The sequence below is a fragment of the Saimiri boliviensis genome, chromosome 10 (assembly GCF_048565385.1).
Source record: "Saimiri boliviensis isolate mSaiBol1 chromosome 10, mSaiBol1.pri, whole genome shotgun sequence".
In the NCBI taxonomy this organism is placed as follows: domain Eukaryota; kingdom Metazoa; phylum Chordata; class Mammalia; order Primates; family Cebidae; genus Saimiri; species Saimiri boliviensis.
Genome location: NC_133458.1, coordinates 7,896,758 through 7,915,217, shown reverse-complemented (window position 1 = coordinate 7,915,217; position 18,460 = coordinate 7,896,758). Strand labels below are relative to the sequence as shown.

General features: G+C 52.9%; 1 protein-coding gene across 4 annotated transcripts; it reads right to left on the bottom strand.

The window, feature by feature from the left end:
* Positions 1-5,987: 5,987 nt before the first annotated feature.
* On the bottom strand, positions 5,988-16,711 carry ASB10 (ankyrin repeat and SOCS box containing 10). Of its 4 annotated transcripts, none has more exons than XM_003929879.3 (6): positions 16,352-16,711; positions 15,292-15,559; positions 11,400-11,919; positions 6,809-6,922; positions 6,378-6,563; positions 5,988-6,243 (listed from the first exon to the last, which is right to left on the bottom strand). In XM_003929879.3, exons 1-5 carry the CDS (start codon positions 16,620-16,622, stop codon positions 6,378-6,380), a joined length of 1,359 nt encoding a protein of 452 aa, XP_003929928.3. In that variant the 5' UTR covers positions 16,623-16,711; the 3' UTR covers positions 5,988-6,243. The 4 variants fall into 4 exon arrangements, 2 of the variants coding, with proteins under 2 accessions (XP_003929928.3, XP_003929926.3); XM_003929877.4 differs by lacking the exon at positions 16,352-16,711 and adding an exon at positions 15,716-16,315; XR_012511988.1 differs by lacking the exons at positions 5,988-6,243; positions 6,378-6,563; positions 6,809-6,922; positions 16,352-16,711 and adding exons at positions 7,956-8,104; positions 15,716-16,319 and having other exon boundaries at positions 8,918-11,919.
* Positions 16,712-18,460: the final 1,749 nt, after the last annotated feature.

Sequence of the window (18,460 nt, the reverse complement as noted above, 5' to 3'; positions counted from 1 at the left end):
GGCAAGTTTAGGAAGATGCAGTCTAGGTAGGGGAAGTGATTTGGGTCCATTGAGGAGGAAAATCTACACAAGTCCCAGGGTTGCCTCGCCAAGACAGGACAGAGCAGGAGGGAACTCTGGATCTCAGTGACATTTGTTCCATCAGGAATGTTGTGTTAGCCTAGTGAACACTGTTAATGTCAGGCTGATGTATTTAAATCAGTACTTTGAAACACAGTCACCAGGGTGGACTGAGGAAGAGAGCAGGACTCAAGAATTGAGAGTTTTTTGGTTATGCCTTAACTGACAATTCATCAGAGGTAAACAGAGAAGAGTGTCATTTCCATGCAGTCTTGATCTACCTTGGTCACCACATTAAGCTCAGTGAAATTTCTAAGAAACGAGTCTGGTGTAAGATGTCATGATGGAGAAAGAAGAGGTGCCTTAGCTTAGGTCTGGGAACTCCAACTCACTACTAAAGGACTTGTCTAAAGATATTCTTCAGAACTCCCCTTTGTTAAATTAACCAAGCACTTTACCATATCAACATGAAAACCAAGCTTCAAAAGTATATTGTATTTTTAAAGTGAGAGGGCTTAACATTGTTGGATACATAAGAGGCTTATTGACTTGATAAATTATTGAGGCAACTTGGAGATACAATAATTGAAATTAAACCTGTATGAGCAGTTACAGGACCAATTAATAAGGATGAAGGAAGAGCCATTTTTTAAAAGTAACTGTATTCATTTATTGTATAGGTAATGAAATCACATAGTACAAAATTCCAAAAGCTCGAAAGGATATATATTGAAACATCTCTCTTCTACCAATACCTTCAATAAAAGGCCACTTTAAGAAGCCTGTCACTTTCTGGTGTGTGAAGGACGCAAGGTTAAAAGACCCTCTGATTGTATTAGCCATGCATGGTGACACACACTTGTAGCCCTAGCTACTTGGGAGCAGAAGCAGCAGGATTGCTTGAGCCCAGGAGTTGGAGGTTAGAGTGAGTTATAATCGCACCACTGTACTCCAGATTGGGTGACAGAGGGAGACACTGTCTCTAAAAAATGTTTTAAAGACCCTCTGAGCCAGACACAGTGGTTCATGCCTGTAATCCCAGCACTTTGGGAGGCCAAGGTGGGTGGATCACCTGAGGTCAGGAGTTCAAAACCAGCCTGACCAACATGGTGAAACCCCATCTCTACTAAAAATACAAAATTAGCTGGGCATGGTGGTACATGCCTGTAATCACAGCTACCTGGGAGGCTGAGGCAGGAGATTTGCTTGAACCTGGGAGGTGGAGGTTATGGTGAGCCAAGATTGCACCACTGCACTCCAGCCTGGGCAACGAGAGTGAAACTCCATCTCAAAAAATAAATAAAATAAAGATGCTTTGATCTTGAAGATGTATGTCACCTAGTTCAAGCTGAGAGCTTATTGCTTAGAACTATACTCAGTAAAGTGGATTCTCTACTCAAGCTGGCACAGGAAGTACATACTTAAAGCTTAGTGCCAATAAATCCCAGTGGCCCACCAATTCTGAACAGAGGCAAGTAAGACCTCAAGTACTTCTGTTGACCTGGTGTGGCGTTTGTTGGATACTATATTTCACAACCCATTTATATCCTCTATCTGTTCCCTTGGCATGCTAGAGACACGAAGTGTGACTTCCGTGAAGTCCCCGACATACAGTAACATTGACATACATTGTGGCAACTGCAGCAACCCACTTCCTTTCCCTGCCCTTTCATAGAACATAGAACTGAGGCCACATGGTAAATGGAAAGAAGCACTGGCTAAAGTAAAAAGACCTGGAGTCAAATTCCTGTTCTGACCCCTCACTGGGCTCTGTGACCTTGACCCCTCTTTGACATCTCTGTGAGGGAAAGTGATAAACATCTACTCTGATGGGATACAGTGATTTACATCTGTAATCCTGACAATTTGGAAGGCCGAGGTGAGAGAACCACTTGAGACCAGGAGTTCAAGGCCAGCCTGGACAATATGGTGAGACCGTCTCTACAAAAAAATTTGAAAATTGGCCAGGCATGGTGGCACATGCCTGTAGTCCTAGCTACTCTGGAGACTGAGGTAGGAGGATCATTGAGCTGGGGAGGTTGAGGCTTCAGTGTGCAGAGATTGTGCCATTGCACTCTAGCCTGGGTGATAGAACAGGACCCTGTCTTAGAAATAATAGGCTGGTGTGGTAGCTCACGCCTTTAATCCTAGCACTTTGGGAGGCCAAGGCGGGTAGATCACCTGAGGTCAGGAGTTTGAGACCAGTCTGGCTAATGTGATAAAACCCTGTCTCTATTAAAAATACAAACAATTAGCCGGGCGTGGTGGCACCTCCCTGTAATCCCAGCTACTCCAGAGGTTGAGGCAGGAGAATTGCTTGAACCCAGGAGGTGGAGGTTGCAGTGTGCCAAGATCACACCATTGCAGTCCAGCTTTGGTGACAAAAGGGAAACTCTGTCTCAAAAATGAAAAGAAAAAGAAATAACAAAAATAACAACAACAAAAACTTTGCCTACTCAAAAAGCAAGGGTAAGGGTCAAGTGAATATGAAAAAACACCCTCCAAAATGAGCTCTTCCTGTACTAAATAAGCAGAGTGCCCAAGTAGGGAACAGACTCATTTTCCCTGAAATCCAGAGCACTCCAAAAACTACTTTTTACTCTCTCATCAACCGAGTACAGACCTTGCCTCTGTCAAATCTGAACAGAGCCTAGCTCCTTTATCAGTGAAAAAACTATGGTTCTCATACTGAATTCCTGGGCAAGTACCTGGTCTCATTGTCCAAACCAGAATTCTAAAAGTGCTGCTTTGTTTGTCCATGTTCTCTGACATTTGGGAAATGCTCCTACAGAGAAATTTTAAATCTGTATGCCCACCATGGCCTCATCATCTAGCCCGACCTGGGCTTCATGTGTTGCCAACCAGCACCAAGGATGCTAAGAAAGAACAAAGTATTCAAGTCAGAGCCAACAAATCTACACCTCCAACACTCATTGGCCGGAGAAAGTCCTCTCACGGTGGGCAGCGTCGGGCCTGGCCGCTGGTACCCTCTGGTGGCAGCAGCGCACAACTGCGGGCACCGAGGAGGTGTAGGTGCTGCAGCGCCCCCTGGCGAGAGTCCAGGAGACGCGCCAAGGGCAAAGAAACCACCAGCTGAGCATCCAAGGGCGAGCGCGAGACGCCTCTGGGTGCTAAACGGAATGCACTAGTTGGAGAGAGGGGGTTGTACATGAATGTCTTAACGTCTAGTGTGCGTGAGTGTAGGGTTAAGTATGTTTAGTGTGCCCTGGTATCCAAACCCTGTATGTCTGTTGTGTTAAATGTGTGCCGTATGTGTGAGCCCACGAGTTCACACGCGGGTAGGTTGGTAGTGGGGAGATCCGTGCCTCCAGTGCAGGGCGGAGTCCTCACGGAGGCGTGAAATTGGTTTGGAGCAAACACATTACGAAAAGCAATTACCAGGGAGAGGTTCTGGGCCCGCGGGACCAATAGCCAGGAGGCTGGGGAGGAAGCGCCCTGGCTCACAACAGTCTGAATGTCTAACCCCAGGAAGGACCCTCCTGACATTGCCCCGCTAAAGGGACAACATGTGAAGCTGCACACAGCCCCTTCACAGCCACCACTCCACATCGCCTTTCTTCCGTTCCCCATCCTTAAAAAGGCATCCCACGATCACTGGCTCTCCAGATGTGGCCAGGAATCCTCCCCACTCTTCCTATCACTTTAGAGGAGGATCCTCCTTCTGGGATGCCCTCCCAGATCCCAAGCCCATTCCTCGCCCTCCTTTTCATGCCCCCAGCTCCTGATCCCACGTTTATCTTGCATTCATCCTATTGCCCCTCTATTCTAAAAGGTTGTTCACGAGCTTGTTTCTCAGACTAGACTGAAGATTCACTGAGGGCAGGAGCGTGTCTCGTTCCCAGCAGTGCATGGAGCACCTGAAACCTGGGGCCCCGGAAGGACACAATGAACCAAGTAAATGCGATCGAATAGAATTTCCATCAAAATCCACCAACAGGACTCTCTCGGCCGGGTCATCCCCGGGAGTCGGGATTCCATGGGAGCAGAGCTCCGAACTCTTTCTCGCGCCGGCGAGCCGGCACTTGCAAGATGCCCAGACTTGCGCTCGGCCCGGCCCCGGATTCCCAGATCCCCACGCCTGGGGCCATAGCCGCTGACATGCTTCCTAGGCGGCTCCATTGCCATCTCCCTAACAACGGTCTTTTGCTTCCGGGTCCTTCTTCGTCTTCCCCATCTTAGCATCTGGCACCACCGTCCATCCAGGGGTCCAAGCCAAAAACCAGGCAGTTGCCCTAGACAACGCTCTTCTGCAGCCCCCACATCCACCTCAGCGCCCCCCGCCCCCAGTTCTCCCCAGGAATCCCGACTCTCACCCCCTACGACCGCCTCTGGCCTGGACCACCGCCGCAGGTGCGCCCCCCCACCAACGCCCGCAGCCGGGGCGCTCTGTGCTGCCACCCCTGCCGATCCGCTCTACTCAGGTCTCAGGCTAAATGTCACCTCCTCCGAGAGCAGGTTTCCCTGTCACCGGATCTAAAATAGTTCGCACTTCCAAACCCCCGGCCCCATACGTCTCTCCCCGAGATCAGCAGCTGCTGCTTCCTCCTCTGCGCCGCCGCTCTGGCTCCCCCGCGCAGGCGGACCCTGGGGCGGCCTGGAGGGCCGGCCTTGCCCCGCGCGGCGGTGCCTGAACGCAGCAGGCCCCCCCGGAACGGCTGTGGAACAAACCACCGAGCACCGGGACGTCCCCCCGGACCTCCACCCGAACCGCGGTCTCCGTGGGGCGCCCCGCAGGCCCTCCGCAGGAGTGGGCCTCGGGCACCAGCTTCCCGCGCACGCGCCTCCACTCGGGGCAGCGGCTTCCTGCCCCCGACCTTCGCCCGCGAGGTGGAGCCGGTGGGGTCGGGGCCCGCCTGGGGGTTCCACAGCAAGGGGCCTCCACCACTTGCCCACCCGCACCCGTGTCCCCAAGCCGCGCCCCAGCACCTGAAGCCAGACAGGCCGGTCAGCCCGAGGTCGTTGAGGCCAGGGTGGGAGTCGGGGCCATCTCACTTCCTCTCCGCTTCTCCTCAACCGCCTTCTCGATGCCAAATCTGGCTTCGCGCCCTCCAGGCCCCGCCCTTCACGCGTTGCTTGCGCCGGTTGGCGGGAAAGTCGCGAGCTCCCGCGCAGGGGCACTCCCGCGCCTGAGGGATTCTGGTCCGCGACCCTTGACCTCGGGGATCACCGTGTGCTTGATTGGCTGCTCTGCCCCGACCACCGGCCCTCCGCCTGCGCTTGCACGCAGCTCCTGGCTGCTGGGGCCTCTGGCAAGGTTCTGAAAATCCTGATACTGCAATAACCCTCAGGGACTCCACCTCTCTTTTTACAGATGCAGAAACGTGAGCCCAGAGAGGGAAGAGACTTACATTCCACGAGTTAATGGCAGTTAAGACCAGAACCTGGATCACGTAACTTTCAGCACAGCGCTTTTGCGGCCACAGAGCTAAATTTAAGGAAGGAGTAGATAAAAGAGGCCGGAACCAGGCGTGCTTCTGATGCTCCCTGACCTCCCGTGTCAGGCCATAGGCAGAACTGATTGTGTTTTTCTAAACCTGGGCCTTTCGCTGTCACCTGAGCCATGGCTACCCTCTGCGATGGGCCACTCCACGTGCCCCTCCTTCTGGGTGGCTCTCCTGCCTCCTCACCTCCCTAACCCAAGGCTTCCTGTGCCTTCCTGCCTAACTGCGGTCCCTCCATGTGCACCCCGCACCTCCTTTAGGCCCTTCCTAGTGCGCTCTCACCTGCTGACCATTCTCTCATTTCACGAAGCTGGCAAGCCTGGGACCCCTTAACAGCTGGCTGATGCCAAAGGGGAAGATGGTGCAGCTGGCAACATGGGGCAGTCAGGGAGCCCCTGTCAGTCTGCCCATCCTGACTCCCCTGCAAAGGAGCCGGTTCAGAGGAAGGTCTGTTGGAGACAGCACTAAACACAGACCTGGAGATTTTTAATGCACATACAGGGTTTGCACAAGCTAGAAGGGGGCCTGTGAGAGCCCCAACAGGAGTGTGTCTTCATCAGGCATCACCTGGCTGCCGCGGTGGGTCCTCCTCTGTGCATGGAGAATTACAGCATCCACACCTGCCTGTGGAGCTGGGCTACCTGGCCTGAGTTGGTGCAGAGGAGCGCCCTCTGCAGGCTGGGGCATCTGCTTTCAGGCCCTCTCAAAAGACCGTGGAGATCTGGAAGGAGAGGTTTGCATTCAGAGGCTTCTGGTGCCGGTTCTGGCCAGGGCCCTCCCCAGTGCTTCTCTTTCCTCCCACCCATCTCTGGACCCACCAAGCAGCTGTGACCGCTCACAGATCCCAGGGCTCACCTAATAGAGCACGTCCTCAAAATCCAGCTGCAGGTAGCGGAGCAGGCACGGTGGCAGGGGAAGGCGGAGCAGCGCGTGGGGCAGGCTGCCTTCCAGGTGAGAGCGGAGCGCACAGCGGCTCAGATGCTGCAGCGACCTGGGCTGCCTCACCAAGGCAAAGAGGGAGGAGTAGAAACGCTGATGTTTCTGGGGACAGAACGAAGGGCTCAGTGATGGCCAGCCTTGGACAGGTGGCGCTGGCTCCTCCTTACAGGGTAGGCTGGTGAGGGATGGGACATCTACCAGAACCTCTTAGAAACAATGAATGTTTGGGGGTTCACTCTGAAAGTTCTCTTTCTGGGACGTAAGTTCTTCTTTGGGTACTTTCTGTGGGGGGCTGCAGTTTAGGGGCCAGGCTAAGAGGCTCTATGTTCAGGGTCCTGGAATCTGACCTGCAGAGTTTCAGGAGACACCAGGCCCACAGCCTCCTCCGGAAGCTGCACGGTGCTGTAGGTGTTCATCAGGACCTCGATGGCCCGAGGGCACGTGCTCCAGCGCTCCAGCACCTGCAGGAGGCAGAGACATGTAGAGTATCCAGTTAGTCCACACAGAGCGACCAGACAGCTACAGAATAGTTGTTGTGGGTTGAACTTTGTTTCCCAAAAGATATATTGAAGACCTCACCCCCTCTACCTATGAATGGGACCTTATTTGGAAATAGGGCCTTTACAAATGTAATCGTGTTAAAATGAGGTTATTAGGGTGGGCCTCATTCAATATGACTGGTGTTCTTATACAGAGGCACAGACATCTACAGAGACTAGGAGGCCATGTGACAACAAAGGAGTGACCTGTGTACAAGCCAAAGGACACCGAGGATTGTGGGGAACCACTGGAAGCTACAAGAGCGCCATGGAATGGATTCTCCCTCAGAGGCTCCAGAAGGAGCCAGCATTGCCAACCCCTCCCTGTATTTCAAACTTCCAGCCTCCATTGCTGTAAGGGATTCCATTTCTTTTGCTTTAAGATACCGAGTCTGTGGTGCTTCGTTTGATCCAGGAAGCCAGTATGGCAGCTTACCTTTCTATTGCATAACTCAGGCCAGATACTTTCCCTAGCACTTTACATGTATGAACTCTTTACTGACCTCCCTCCAAGGGAAACCTGGGCCTTTTGCTGTCACCTGAGTGAAATACTTTTTGCTATACTTTTAATTAACTAATTAATTTTGAGACCAAATCTCACTCTGTTGCCCAGGCTGGAGTACAGTGGCATGATCTCAGCTCACTGCAGCCTCTGCCTCCCGTGTTCAAGTGATTCTCCTGCCTCAGCCCCCTGAGTACCTAGGACTACAGGTGTGCCATCACACCCGACTGATCTTTTGTATTTTTAGTAGAGATGGGGTTTCACTGTGTTAACCAGGGTGGTCTTGATCTCCTGCCCTCATGATCCACCCACCTCAGCCTCCCAAAGTGCTGAGATTACAGGCATGAGCCACTGCGCCCAGCTGGGGTGGACAGTTAATATCCCCGTGTTATTATCCAATTTCCTTCGTTACAGCCAAGGGAAACTGAGGCACGGAGAAGTTAATTAACTTGCCCAAGTTGTGGTTCCCACAGTCCAGGCCTGGCAGTGCAGTCCCTTGCCCTTAACCGCTGCCCCATCCTGCTCTCCTCTCTGCCTCTACAAGGTCCTGGGCCAGGTTTTCTGCTGGCTGGAAGGGAGTCCCCGACCTGTGACTGGAGCTCCTGAACAGATAAAAAGACCACAGAATCCATCCAATGACAAGTGAGGGTAGAGACAGCTACAAGAAGTGGCCAGGGAGTGGGGTGGCTCTGGGTGGTCAAGGAGAGGCTCACAGAGGGAGAACTGGGTTCTGGAGGCAAGGGAACCCCGGAGCCAGGAGTGCACTCAGGGAGAAGGGACAAGGCAGTCCGAGGCTGTCGGACTGCCCATAGCAGCAGGAGAAGATGTGGTAGGAGCAGGGGTGGGATCTAGTTGGAGCCAAACTCATGCTTTCATTGCTTCATTCAGCAATATTTATTGAAGGCCTATTATGTGCCAAGGACTAGTGGGGAAAATAGTCTTCATCATCCAAGAGGTTCTGTTTCAGAAGGAAACATAAAAAGCACAGAAGTCATCACTCTCAGATCTGCTGCTGCAATGAAAAATAAGCAGGGGCCAGGAGCAGTGGCTCATGCCTGTAATCCCAGCACTTTGGGAGGCTGAGGCGGGTGGATCACTTGAGGTCAAGAGTTTGAAACCAGCCTGGCCAACATGATGAAACACCATCCCTACTAAAAATACAAAAATCAGCTGGGTGGTAGTGGCGGGCACCTGTAATCCCCGCTACTCAGGAGGCTAAGGCAGGAGAATTGCTTGAGCCTGGGAGGCAGAAGTTGCAGTGAGCTGAGATTGCGCCACTGCACTCCAGCCTGGGTGACACAGTGAAACCCTGATGTGAGCAGGCAAGCCATGCAGTGGAGCAGGCTATGGACAGTCAGAAAGGTGGCCTGACAGACACCGGCACCATGATGCCTGCTCATGCCTGAACTCGGTACCTGAAGCAGATTCATGCCTCCTCCGCTGCACTCCACTCTTGCTGCATATCTAGAGGCTGTGGCCACAGAACCTTTGTAAGATCTGAAAACAGCTAAGTACCATCTTTCAAGCAGTATCTCAACACAACCCACAAGTGCCCAGACATACAATTGCATCTAACAGTGGGGGCTTGGCAGCTTCTGCCTGCAGAGAGGAGACCCTTCTGCTTGTCCGATGAGAGCATCGATGATCAGTGGGAGCAGAAGGCCTGGCCTTCCAGGGGTCCCTGGAGAAAGCATTTTACACATCCAGACCCTCTGCTTCTAGCTCTACATCTGAGCAGTGCTCACCAGCCTGTCCCGGGAGGCCTCTTTTCCTCACTCCTCCTCGGAGCTACGGAAAAGCAGGCTGGTTCCCTCCAACTCTCATCTCCACCTGCCCCTCAGGCCCATCTCTGTCCTTCCGGGCCCATGTTGATCCCCACCTCTGCACTGGGCTCAAGCAGCTGACCCTTCCTGGAATGCCTGCCTCTTTCTCCTCCCTCCCTCCAAAACTGCCCATCCCAGTCCTGCCTCCAGGAAGCCCATGCAGCTACACCAACCTGCTTTGCACTCTCCCACGTCCAGTGATACCCTCGTTGGGATGACGCCAATCAGCTTACCAAGTGCTTTCTCATCCGTTACATAACGAGAACAACACTAGCTACAAAGTGTTAAGCACCAGGCTTGATGTGGATTAACTCTTCTCACACGAACCCTATAAAGAAGGCATCATGTCATATCCCTATGTTACAGATGAGGAAGCTGAGGCCTAGGGAGATTCAGCAACTTGCCGAAGGTCACACAGGGAGTGTGTCTGGCTCCAGAGCCTGCACGACTGGTCACCACTGACCTCAGAGGTTACTGGGAGGACTGAGGAACTCCTGTAACAGGAAATACAGCTTAGAGCAGTGCCTGGTGTGTGGTCAGGGCTGCGCTTGCTCCGACTGTTCCCAAGTCCTACAGCGTTCCACCCTGTTCAGGAGAGGCTGTATCACATGCAGTGAGTTGTCTATAGCCACAAGAAAAAGCACCTAAGTCACATCCAGGATCCAGGTCCCCTGAGTACAAAGTCTAAAGTGGTGGCTCCTAGGGAACCAGTGGGGGCTGGCATTTCATCGCAGATGGGCAGTGGAGGCTTCTGCACAGGGAGGACAGAAACCCCTCAGCCCAGGCTGGCAGGGCTGCAGATCATGGAAAGGGACAAATGGGCTACTTTGTTCTGCCAGCCCCTTTGGTCCCAGAGACAGGCTGAGGGGGTAGAGGAGGGCTGTGGGGTCCCAGGAAATCTTTTCGCTGTGCTGGGCCCTCCTCCCACCCCTGCCTGCCCGGGAAATCATTAGCTGTCAGAGCCACCGTCAGATTACAGGGAATTGCTTGTCTCCTAATTATCTAGTGTTAATAGGAGATTAATTAGTGTTAATTGTTGATTTTCTCGTATTTTCCCAAAGGGGAGACCAATCTGCCGAACTCTTGGGCTGTTTAATTATTTGGTCTTGCTTAGGAATCCAGACAGATGCTTCTAGGTTTGTGAGCAAAGGGGAGAGGCTGGGATAGCAGGGGTGGCCCCAGGACAGGCTAGGCTGGGTGGGACAAGACCCTTAGCGGGGCCAGAGGGGACCTGCCTACTCAGAGGGTGGTTTCAGTCTGACCCATCTCCTCTGAGAACGGATGTCTCCATCCCAGGCCCAGTGCCCTCTGTGACATTATCTACCCCCTCCAGACACGACACAGCATGGGGCAAGGCCCCTCCCAGGGCATCAGTAGCACAGGTCTTCAAGTTGAACCCACTTAGGGGAAATTAAGATAAAGTAGGATATAAATTGAAATTGACAGTGAAAGGCATTTTCACAGGTGCCAGGATAGTGGCACCTGTGGGTCCTGCTAGATTCTCAGAAAGTGGGACCGTGTCCATTTGCTGATGTTCAGGGGACCGTGAGCCTCCTGAAACAGGTTCACCCTCTTCCCTTGGGGAGTCTCTCTTGCATCTGCCACTGAACTGATCCCACTGCTAGTGGGAGCTTCCTTAAACGCTATTTTCACCGGTTTGCTGTGCTGATGGAGACCCCTAAGCAATGCCTGCCACCCACATGAGCCCTGACTCCTTCCGTCTTTTTGGATCCTTTATCATCTGGCCCCACTGCTCTCAGTCCTCCTTTCTCACCCATGCACAGTATATACATGCACAAATGTGCATGAACACATGTACACACATGCACACCATGTGTACACATGCACACACACATGCACACCATGTGTACACATGCACACACACACACATTTCCCACTGATCTGTCTTCACCTTTACTCCTATTTGGGCTTTGCTTACATGCTCAATGAAAGACAGAAGGAACTATGTGCACAGGTGTTCCAGGCCACATTCCAAAGCAAGCTGGAGCACAGGCCTAGGTCTCCCTGTCCCCTCACCATTGGTGGCCCTTCTGCTGCCTGCAGTCCCCCATACCTTGGGGAGGGCCCCTGGCCAGAATCGCACAGCGCCGTGGTTGAGCAGAGCCCGAACCACGTGCTCAGGGCTCTGGGCCAGGGCTGCAGCTGGGCCCTGCAGAGCACAGTGCAGGGGCGTGTGTCCCCCATAGTCCATGGCATTGGCGCTGACGCCGCAGGACAGAAGCAGCTCCACAACAGCTGCATGGCCACGGCGACAGGCCAGGTGCAGGGGTCGCTGCTTGTCCTGGTCGGCAGCATCGGCATCTGCTCCGGCTGAAAGCAGCAGGCTGCACAGCTGCAGGCAGCGGGCGGCGGTGGCCTCTGCATCAGCAGTGGACTGGCAGCGGACATCACAGGCAGCCAGCAGTGGAGTCCAGCCTTGGGCATCACGGGCATCAGGACATGCCCCCCGTCTTAGAAGCAGGTCTGCCAGCTCCACATGGCCAAGCCGGGCGGCCACATGCAAAGGGGTCTCCTCTTCCTCCTCGGACCGACCATCCACTCTCGCTCCGAACCTGAGGAGCAGCTCCGCACACCTATTGGGGGGAGATGGTGGTGGAGAGAAAAGCTGGCACAGACCCCTGGCGGGAACACTCGGATGGCTCTTGGTTCTGTCTCCCCCTACCCACCCTCCATCCTGCCCATCACTGGTCATCCCGGCACCATTCTGCAAGATCAACAGTGTCCTTTTTTTTTTTGAGACTGAGTCTTGTTCTATCACCCAGGCTGAAGTGCAGTGTCATGATCTTGGCTCACTGCAACCTCTGCCTCCCGGGTTCAAACGATTCTCCTGCCTTGGCCTCCTGAGTAACTGGGATTACAGGCACCCACCACCATGCCTGGCTACTTTTTTGTGTATTTAGTAGAGATGGGTTTTCACCATGTTGGCCAGGCTGGTTTTGAACACCTGACCTCAAGCAATCCACCCTCTTTGGCCTCCAAAAGTGCTGGGATTTCAGGCATGAGCCGCTGCACACAGCCAACAGGTGTCCTTCTTTAAAATCCAAATACTTTTTGTTGGGATAATCCACTAAATCGTCAGTGCAAATAAAAGTCACCAACAGTTATCACATGAGCAATTAGAACAAGTGCCTGCTAAAGGCTTTACGTGTATTCGGTAATTTAATCCTCACTACCTTCCCTTGGTAGGCTCTCTTATGACTCTTATGTCATAGAAGAGGAAACTGAGGTTTGAGGATCTCATGCAAGTTGACACAGCTAGTAGGGGGAGGGTTGCTGTTTGGGTCCAGGGCAGCAGGACTGTTGGGGTCTCTGCATGCTGGGACTGGAGGAGGAAGGCAGCTTGGGGCCCAGCTGTGGGCACACATGGAAATGGGGCAGTGGGACAAAGAACAAGACTGACTGGCTGGGCGAGGTGGCTCATGCCTATAATCCCAGCACTTTGGGAGGCCGAAGCAGGTGGATCACCTGAGGTGAGGAGTTTGAGACCAGCCTGGCCAACATGGTGAAACCCCATCTCTACTAAAGATAGAAAAATTAGCCTGGTGTAGTGGTGGATGCTTGTAATCCCAGCCACTTGGGAGGCTGAGGCAGAAGAATCACTTGAACCTGGAAGGCAGAGTCTTCAGCGAGCCAAGATCATGCCACTACACTCCTCCAGCCTGGGCGACAGAGTGAGACTCCGACTCAAAAAAAAAAAAAAGACCAAAATTGGCCAACTGGATTTGTTCCAAGACAGTAAGAAGCCCAGGGAGTCACAGCAATGTGTGTGCCTCACTTCAAGACTAAGGGGACTCGGCCTCTCTGAGCTCCAGTTCCCTCTTGTGTAGAATGGGAATAATTAATAACACCTGGACCTTCTGAGGCGGTTGTGAGCAGCACGTGAGACAATGCCCAGAAACCGGTCGTCGTAAGAGCTCAAAATGACCATACTTGGTCAGGGGAGCAGGTGGTATAGAGGGTGATGGATTTGGGGGCTCACTTTATTAACCTATCTGACTTTCTATATGTTTCAAAGTCTCCATAATAATTTCAAAATACATTTGTTTACTCAAAAAGGAAGGAAGGATTCTCACTGGGTGTGACCTCAGGGAGGCTGGTGGGATTACGTGGAGCTTCACTATCCGGTGGTCGCCACCAGCCACCTGTGGCTACTGAGTTCTTGAAATGTGGCTAATCCTAACTCAGCTGTGCTGTGTTCTATGCATGCCTTTTTTTCCCTTCAGAAACAGAGCCAGCTAGATGCAGTGGAGAATCACTTTAGCCCAGAAGTTTAAGACTTTCCTGGGCAACGAAGTGAGACCGTCTCCACAAAAAATTGCTGGGCATGATGGTGTGGGCCTGTAGAAGTCTCGGCTACTCTGTAGGCTGAAGTGAGAGGATTGCTTGAGCCCAGGAGTCTGAAGCTACGGTGAGCTATGATTGTTCCACTGCACATCCAGATTGGGTGACTGAAAGAGAAAACCCTATCTCACTCACTCTTTTTTTTTTTTTTTTTTTTTGAGATAGGGTCTTTCTCTGTCATCCAGGCTAGAGTACAGTGGTACAATCTCCACTCACTGCAATCTCAGAGGCTCAGGTGATCCTCCCACCTCAGCCTCCTGAGTAGCTAAGATTACAGGCATGCACCACCATGCCCGAATAATTTTTGTGGGGTTTTTGTTTTTGTTTGTTTGTTCTGAGACAGAGTTTCCCTTTTTCGCCCAGGCTGGAGTGCAGTGGCACAATCTCAGCTCACTGCAACCTCAGCCTCCCAGGTTCGAGAGATTCTCCTGCCTCAGCCTCCCGAGTAGCTGGGATTACAGGCGCCCGTCACCACACCTGGCTAATTTTTGTATTTTTAGTGGAGATGGGGGTTTTACCATGTTGGCCAGGCTGGTCCTGAACTCCTGACCTCAGGCGATCCACCTGGCTCCACCTCCCAAAGTGCTGAGATTACAGGTGTGAGCCACTGTGCCCAGTCATTTGCCATTTTTTGATAGGGCTGCTAGAACATTCTACCTTGCATATGTGGCTCAGATTAGGTTTCCAATGGGCCACACTAGTAAAGAACACATCTGCAACCATAGTATGATTATGTCTATAGAATCCTCTAGAGGCTGATGAAGTTAACAAGGAGAGGGTCCATGAAAGGAGAGCCCCAAGGTCAATCATTTGGCACCTTTCAGAGGTGAGAGGCAAGACCCACAGGTGTGCAGTCAGTAGAGAGAGGGCCTCTGTAGTCTGGAGAGTTAGTTCACACAATTGTAACTGGGATCCCATCCTCCCAGGTCCCTTACACATGGATTGCAATTATTTATGTCACTGCAAAGAACTATTCCCTACAATAAATGATACATTGGCACATTTGGGTGTATTCATTAGTTTCTTGGGAGTTTAGTTAGTGAGAGTGCCTTTAGCCCCTGATATGAGAGTGCCCTATCAATACGGAGATTCTAGACCTGTCGTGGAGAACCAGACCCGGCCCAGAGGATCCCCAGCAGGTCCTCACTGGGCCACCATCCTCTACTCCCTGACTGGATCAACGGACAGTAAGCTCCCTGAAGGCAGGGCCATGACTTAGTTATTATTGTACTTGGTACAGTGCCACCAGCCTCCCTGAGGTGCTTGGAACATAGAATACGCTCAGAAAGTGTTTAAAAAAAACTCTAAGCAACACCACCTTCCATAATGGAGCCAGGCAATTTCCCAATGCAGGCCATGCAACTGCACCCCTGCCACAGCCTCCCTCCACCCCTGGGAGACCAGAAAACTGCCCAAAGTCCAGGCCACTACGAAGTTCATGGGGTTAATGGGTGGATGGCTTGGGAAGTAACTGCACCCTGACCTGAGCCCCAAGCCTGGACTGCTCCACCCGAGATCCCCAACATTTTCCCTCATCCTCCCTGAGAAGGCCTCGTTGCCTCCCCTCAGAGTGGAACTGGGGGTTGGGGTGAGGGGTCACTCACTCAAGGGTGCCAGGCCCCCGGCAGAGATGCAGGGGGCGTTTCCCATCCTGGTCAGCGATGTTGGGGTCAGCTCCTGCCACCAGCAGCACATGGACACAGGCAGTGTGGCCTGCAGCACAGGCCTCGTGCAGGGCAGTGCGGCCCCCAGGGGCACTGTCCGGCCTTGCCCGCCGCCTCAGCAGCAGCCGCAGGACTTCAGTGTGGCCACGGCTGGCTGCCACATGCAGTGGGGTGGTCAGCTCCTCTTCATACGTCAGAGACCAGAGTCCTAGGGAAGGGGGGCGTGGGCCTTAGATCCCCAGGGAAGGCAAAGACCTGCCAGCCAATGGGGTGAGGTGGCCAGAGGCAGGAAGAGGGAGCCCAGAGCTCCATCTGCAAGCCTCCCTTCTCTCCCACTGAGACCCCCCAGTGCCCCAGCCCGTACTCAGAGCACGGATGTTGAAGCGGAAATCCCTCCATCGCTCTGGGTCGCTGGTATCAAAGACGGAATCAGGAGCCAGGCCAGTACTGGAGTCTGCAAGGATGTGGGAGACACAGCCCACATCCCCAGCCAGCACTGCCTGCCAGAAGGCAAGGGCAGGTCCCGAGGCCGTGCGGGTGACGATGGGTCCCGGGCCAGACTTGGGGTGCTCCTCAGACCCTCTGCTGGGCTTCTCCACCAGCCTGGCGCAGAGAGGGTGTCTGTCATCGGGGGGCTCTCCCTGCCCCTTGCACTCTTCTGGAGACCAACTCATGAGCATGCGGGCAGGGAGAGGGGAGTAGGGAGGAGAGGTAGATGCCAAAGGTAGAGAAAGGGAGAGCAGGAGGGAAATACAGACAGACGGAGGCAGACGGCCCCCTGTGTCCCTTGCTCCAAGCCTGACCTGGCCACGCAGCCAGCAGGAGCTATTCTGGGCTCCGCATGACTGTGTTGCTGGGCCAAGGTTTAGGCTATTGGGCAAGTTTTGAGGTCGGAGAGTAACAGCCGGGGGCTTCTCCTTTTCCTCAAGCCCTTAGGACCTCTGTGGCAGAGGCGGTCAGCCCAGCCCCCTCCTTCTCAGCAACCCCAGCTGCCTCTCACCCCTCTGGTGGCTGCTCCAGCGAGGTTCTGCGCCTCGGCTCTCCAGTAGCAGGTCGGCTGTGCTGTGCGGGGGGAACAGCTCCTGCAATCTTGCCAGGTCTCCGGTGTAGATGGCATTCTGCAGGGCCATGTCTTGGCAGAGCAGTGGTGATGGCTGACGGGTCTCCCAGGCTGGGCGGGAGTGGGGCCCCCAGACCCGGCAGGCGGAGGCAGAGGGGAGGCACCCCAGATGGTGTCCCCAGTGGGGAGAGGAGTTCTTTCCCCAGGGCATGGCTTGTTCTGTGAGAGCCAAAGCAGCAGGACTCCTGGCGATGTGGCTGGTGGACTGGGCGGGTGGGTGCTGGGCCCAAGCTGAGTGGGGCCCAGCGTGGGAGGCACAGGGGAACACAACATCAGGCCAAGCCATAAATAGCCCAGACTGGCCCAGCTGTCAGGCTGGGTGGGGGAATTAGGGAGGCGCAGGAGAACAAGTGAGGGCTGAGTCCTCTGACCCTGAACTTCACCCCAGGGCTGTATGACCTCCAGGTGGAAAGGGACCACCTGGACCATGCGGTCCATTCCGTCATCTCAGCACTAAAGGGCAGTGAATTTCCCAAGATCACACAGAGAACTTGTTGAAGAGCCAGAACTGGAATCTGGGACCTCAAGCTTCTCTGTTTCACCAAATCAGCCTCCAGCCATTTGGGCTCTGATCCCCTGGGAAGGCTTGGGGATATGCCAGATAGTATTTCCTGCCCTTCCAAATGTCATCTCTTAGCCCTGCACCTTCCCACTCCCAAACCAAGGGAGGAGTTCACAGTAGGGACAGAGATTGCCCCCACTGTGTGAGGCACCCCTCAGGGGCCTCCCGAAGACAGATATGTGTCTGGAAAATAGGATGTAACCCACAGGCAGCCACAGAAACTCCCAGGCCTGCCCTTAATGCTGACCCCCAATCTCCCTGGATGACCACTACCTCGGGTGACGTCTCTCTTTTACTGTGGTAACATGGGGTCTCCACTAGAAAGTGAGAAAGGAAAAGTGTCTCTGTCTACTCAGGCACTGACTTTTGTTTGGGGTACGGGTGGATCAAAAAGAAAAAAGGGAGGAAGAAAATGTGAAACCAAGCGCCCAGGCTCAGCTCTGACCCACCACTGCCCACTGTGGGCTTCGGGTGCTGCACCCCCAGTGGTCTTGCCCCTTTGGCTCACACTGGCTTAAAATTTTTTTTTCTTTATTTTATATTTTACCCTGAATACATTCTGCACAAAAAAAATTTTGTAATTGATTGCCTTTTTAAGTTTAATTTTTAATTGACCAATAATTGTATGTATTTATGGGATATATTTTGATACATGTATATAATGTATAATCATATCAGGGTAATTAGCACACTTATCAAACGATATTTACCATTTCTTTGTGGTGAAAACATTTAAAATCCTCTCTTAAAGCCTGGGCATGGTGGCTCACGCCTGTAATCCCAGCACTTTGGGAGGCCAAGGAGGGTGGATCATGAGGTCAGGAGTTCCAGACCAGCCTGACCAACATGGTGAAAACCCATCTCTACTAAAAATATAAAAATTAGTGGCTGCCTGTAATCCCAGCTACTCGGGAGGCTGAGGCAAGAGAATTGCTTGAACCCGGGTGGCAGAGGTTGCAGTGAGCCAAGATCGCTCCACTGCATTCCAGCCTGGGTGACGGAGCAAGACTCTGTCTCAATCAATCAATCAATAAAATCCTTTTTTAGCTATTTTGAAATATACATCATTATTCAGTATAGTCATCTTGCTGTGCAATGGAACAGCTGAACTTATCCTATCTACCTGTAACATCGTACCCACTGACCAATGTCTCTCCTTTCCCTGTCCACTACCCCAGAGCCCCCAGCCTCTGGGAATCACCATTCTACTCTTTACTTTTAGGAGTTTGACATTTTTGGATTCCACAATAAGCAAGCTCATGCGGTATGTGTCTTTCCACACCTGGCTTATTTCACTTAGCATAATGCCCTCCAGATACACCGCATTTAAAAATCCATTCATCCACTGACGGACACAACTTGTTCCCAAGTCACGGCGATTGTGAGTAGTGCCGTGGTGGACACGGGGCTACAGACATCGCTTCTGC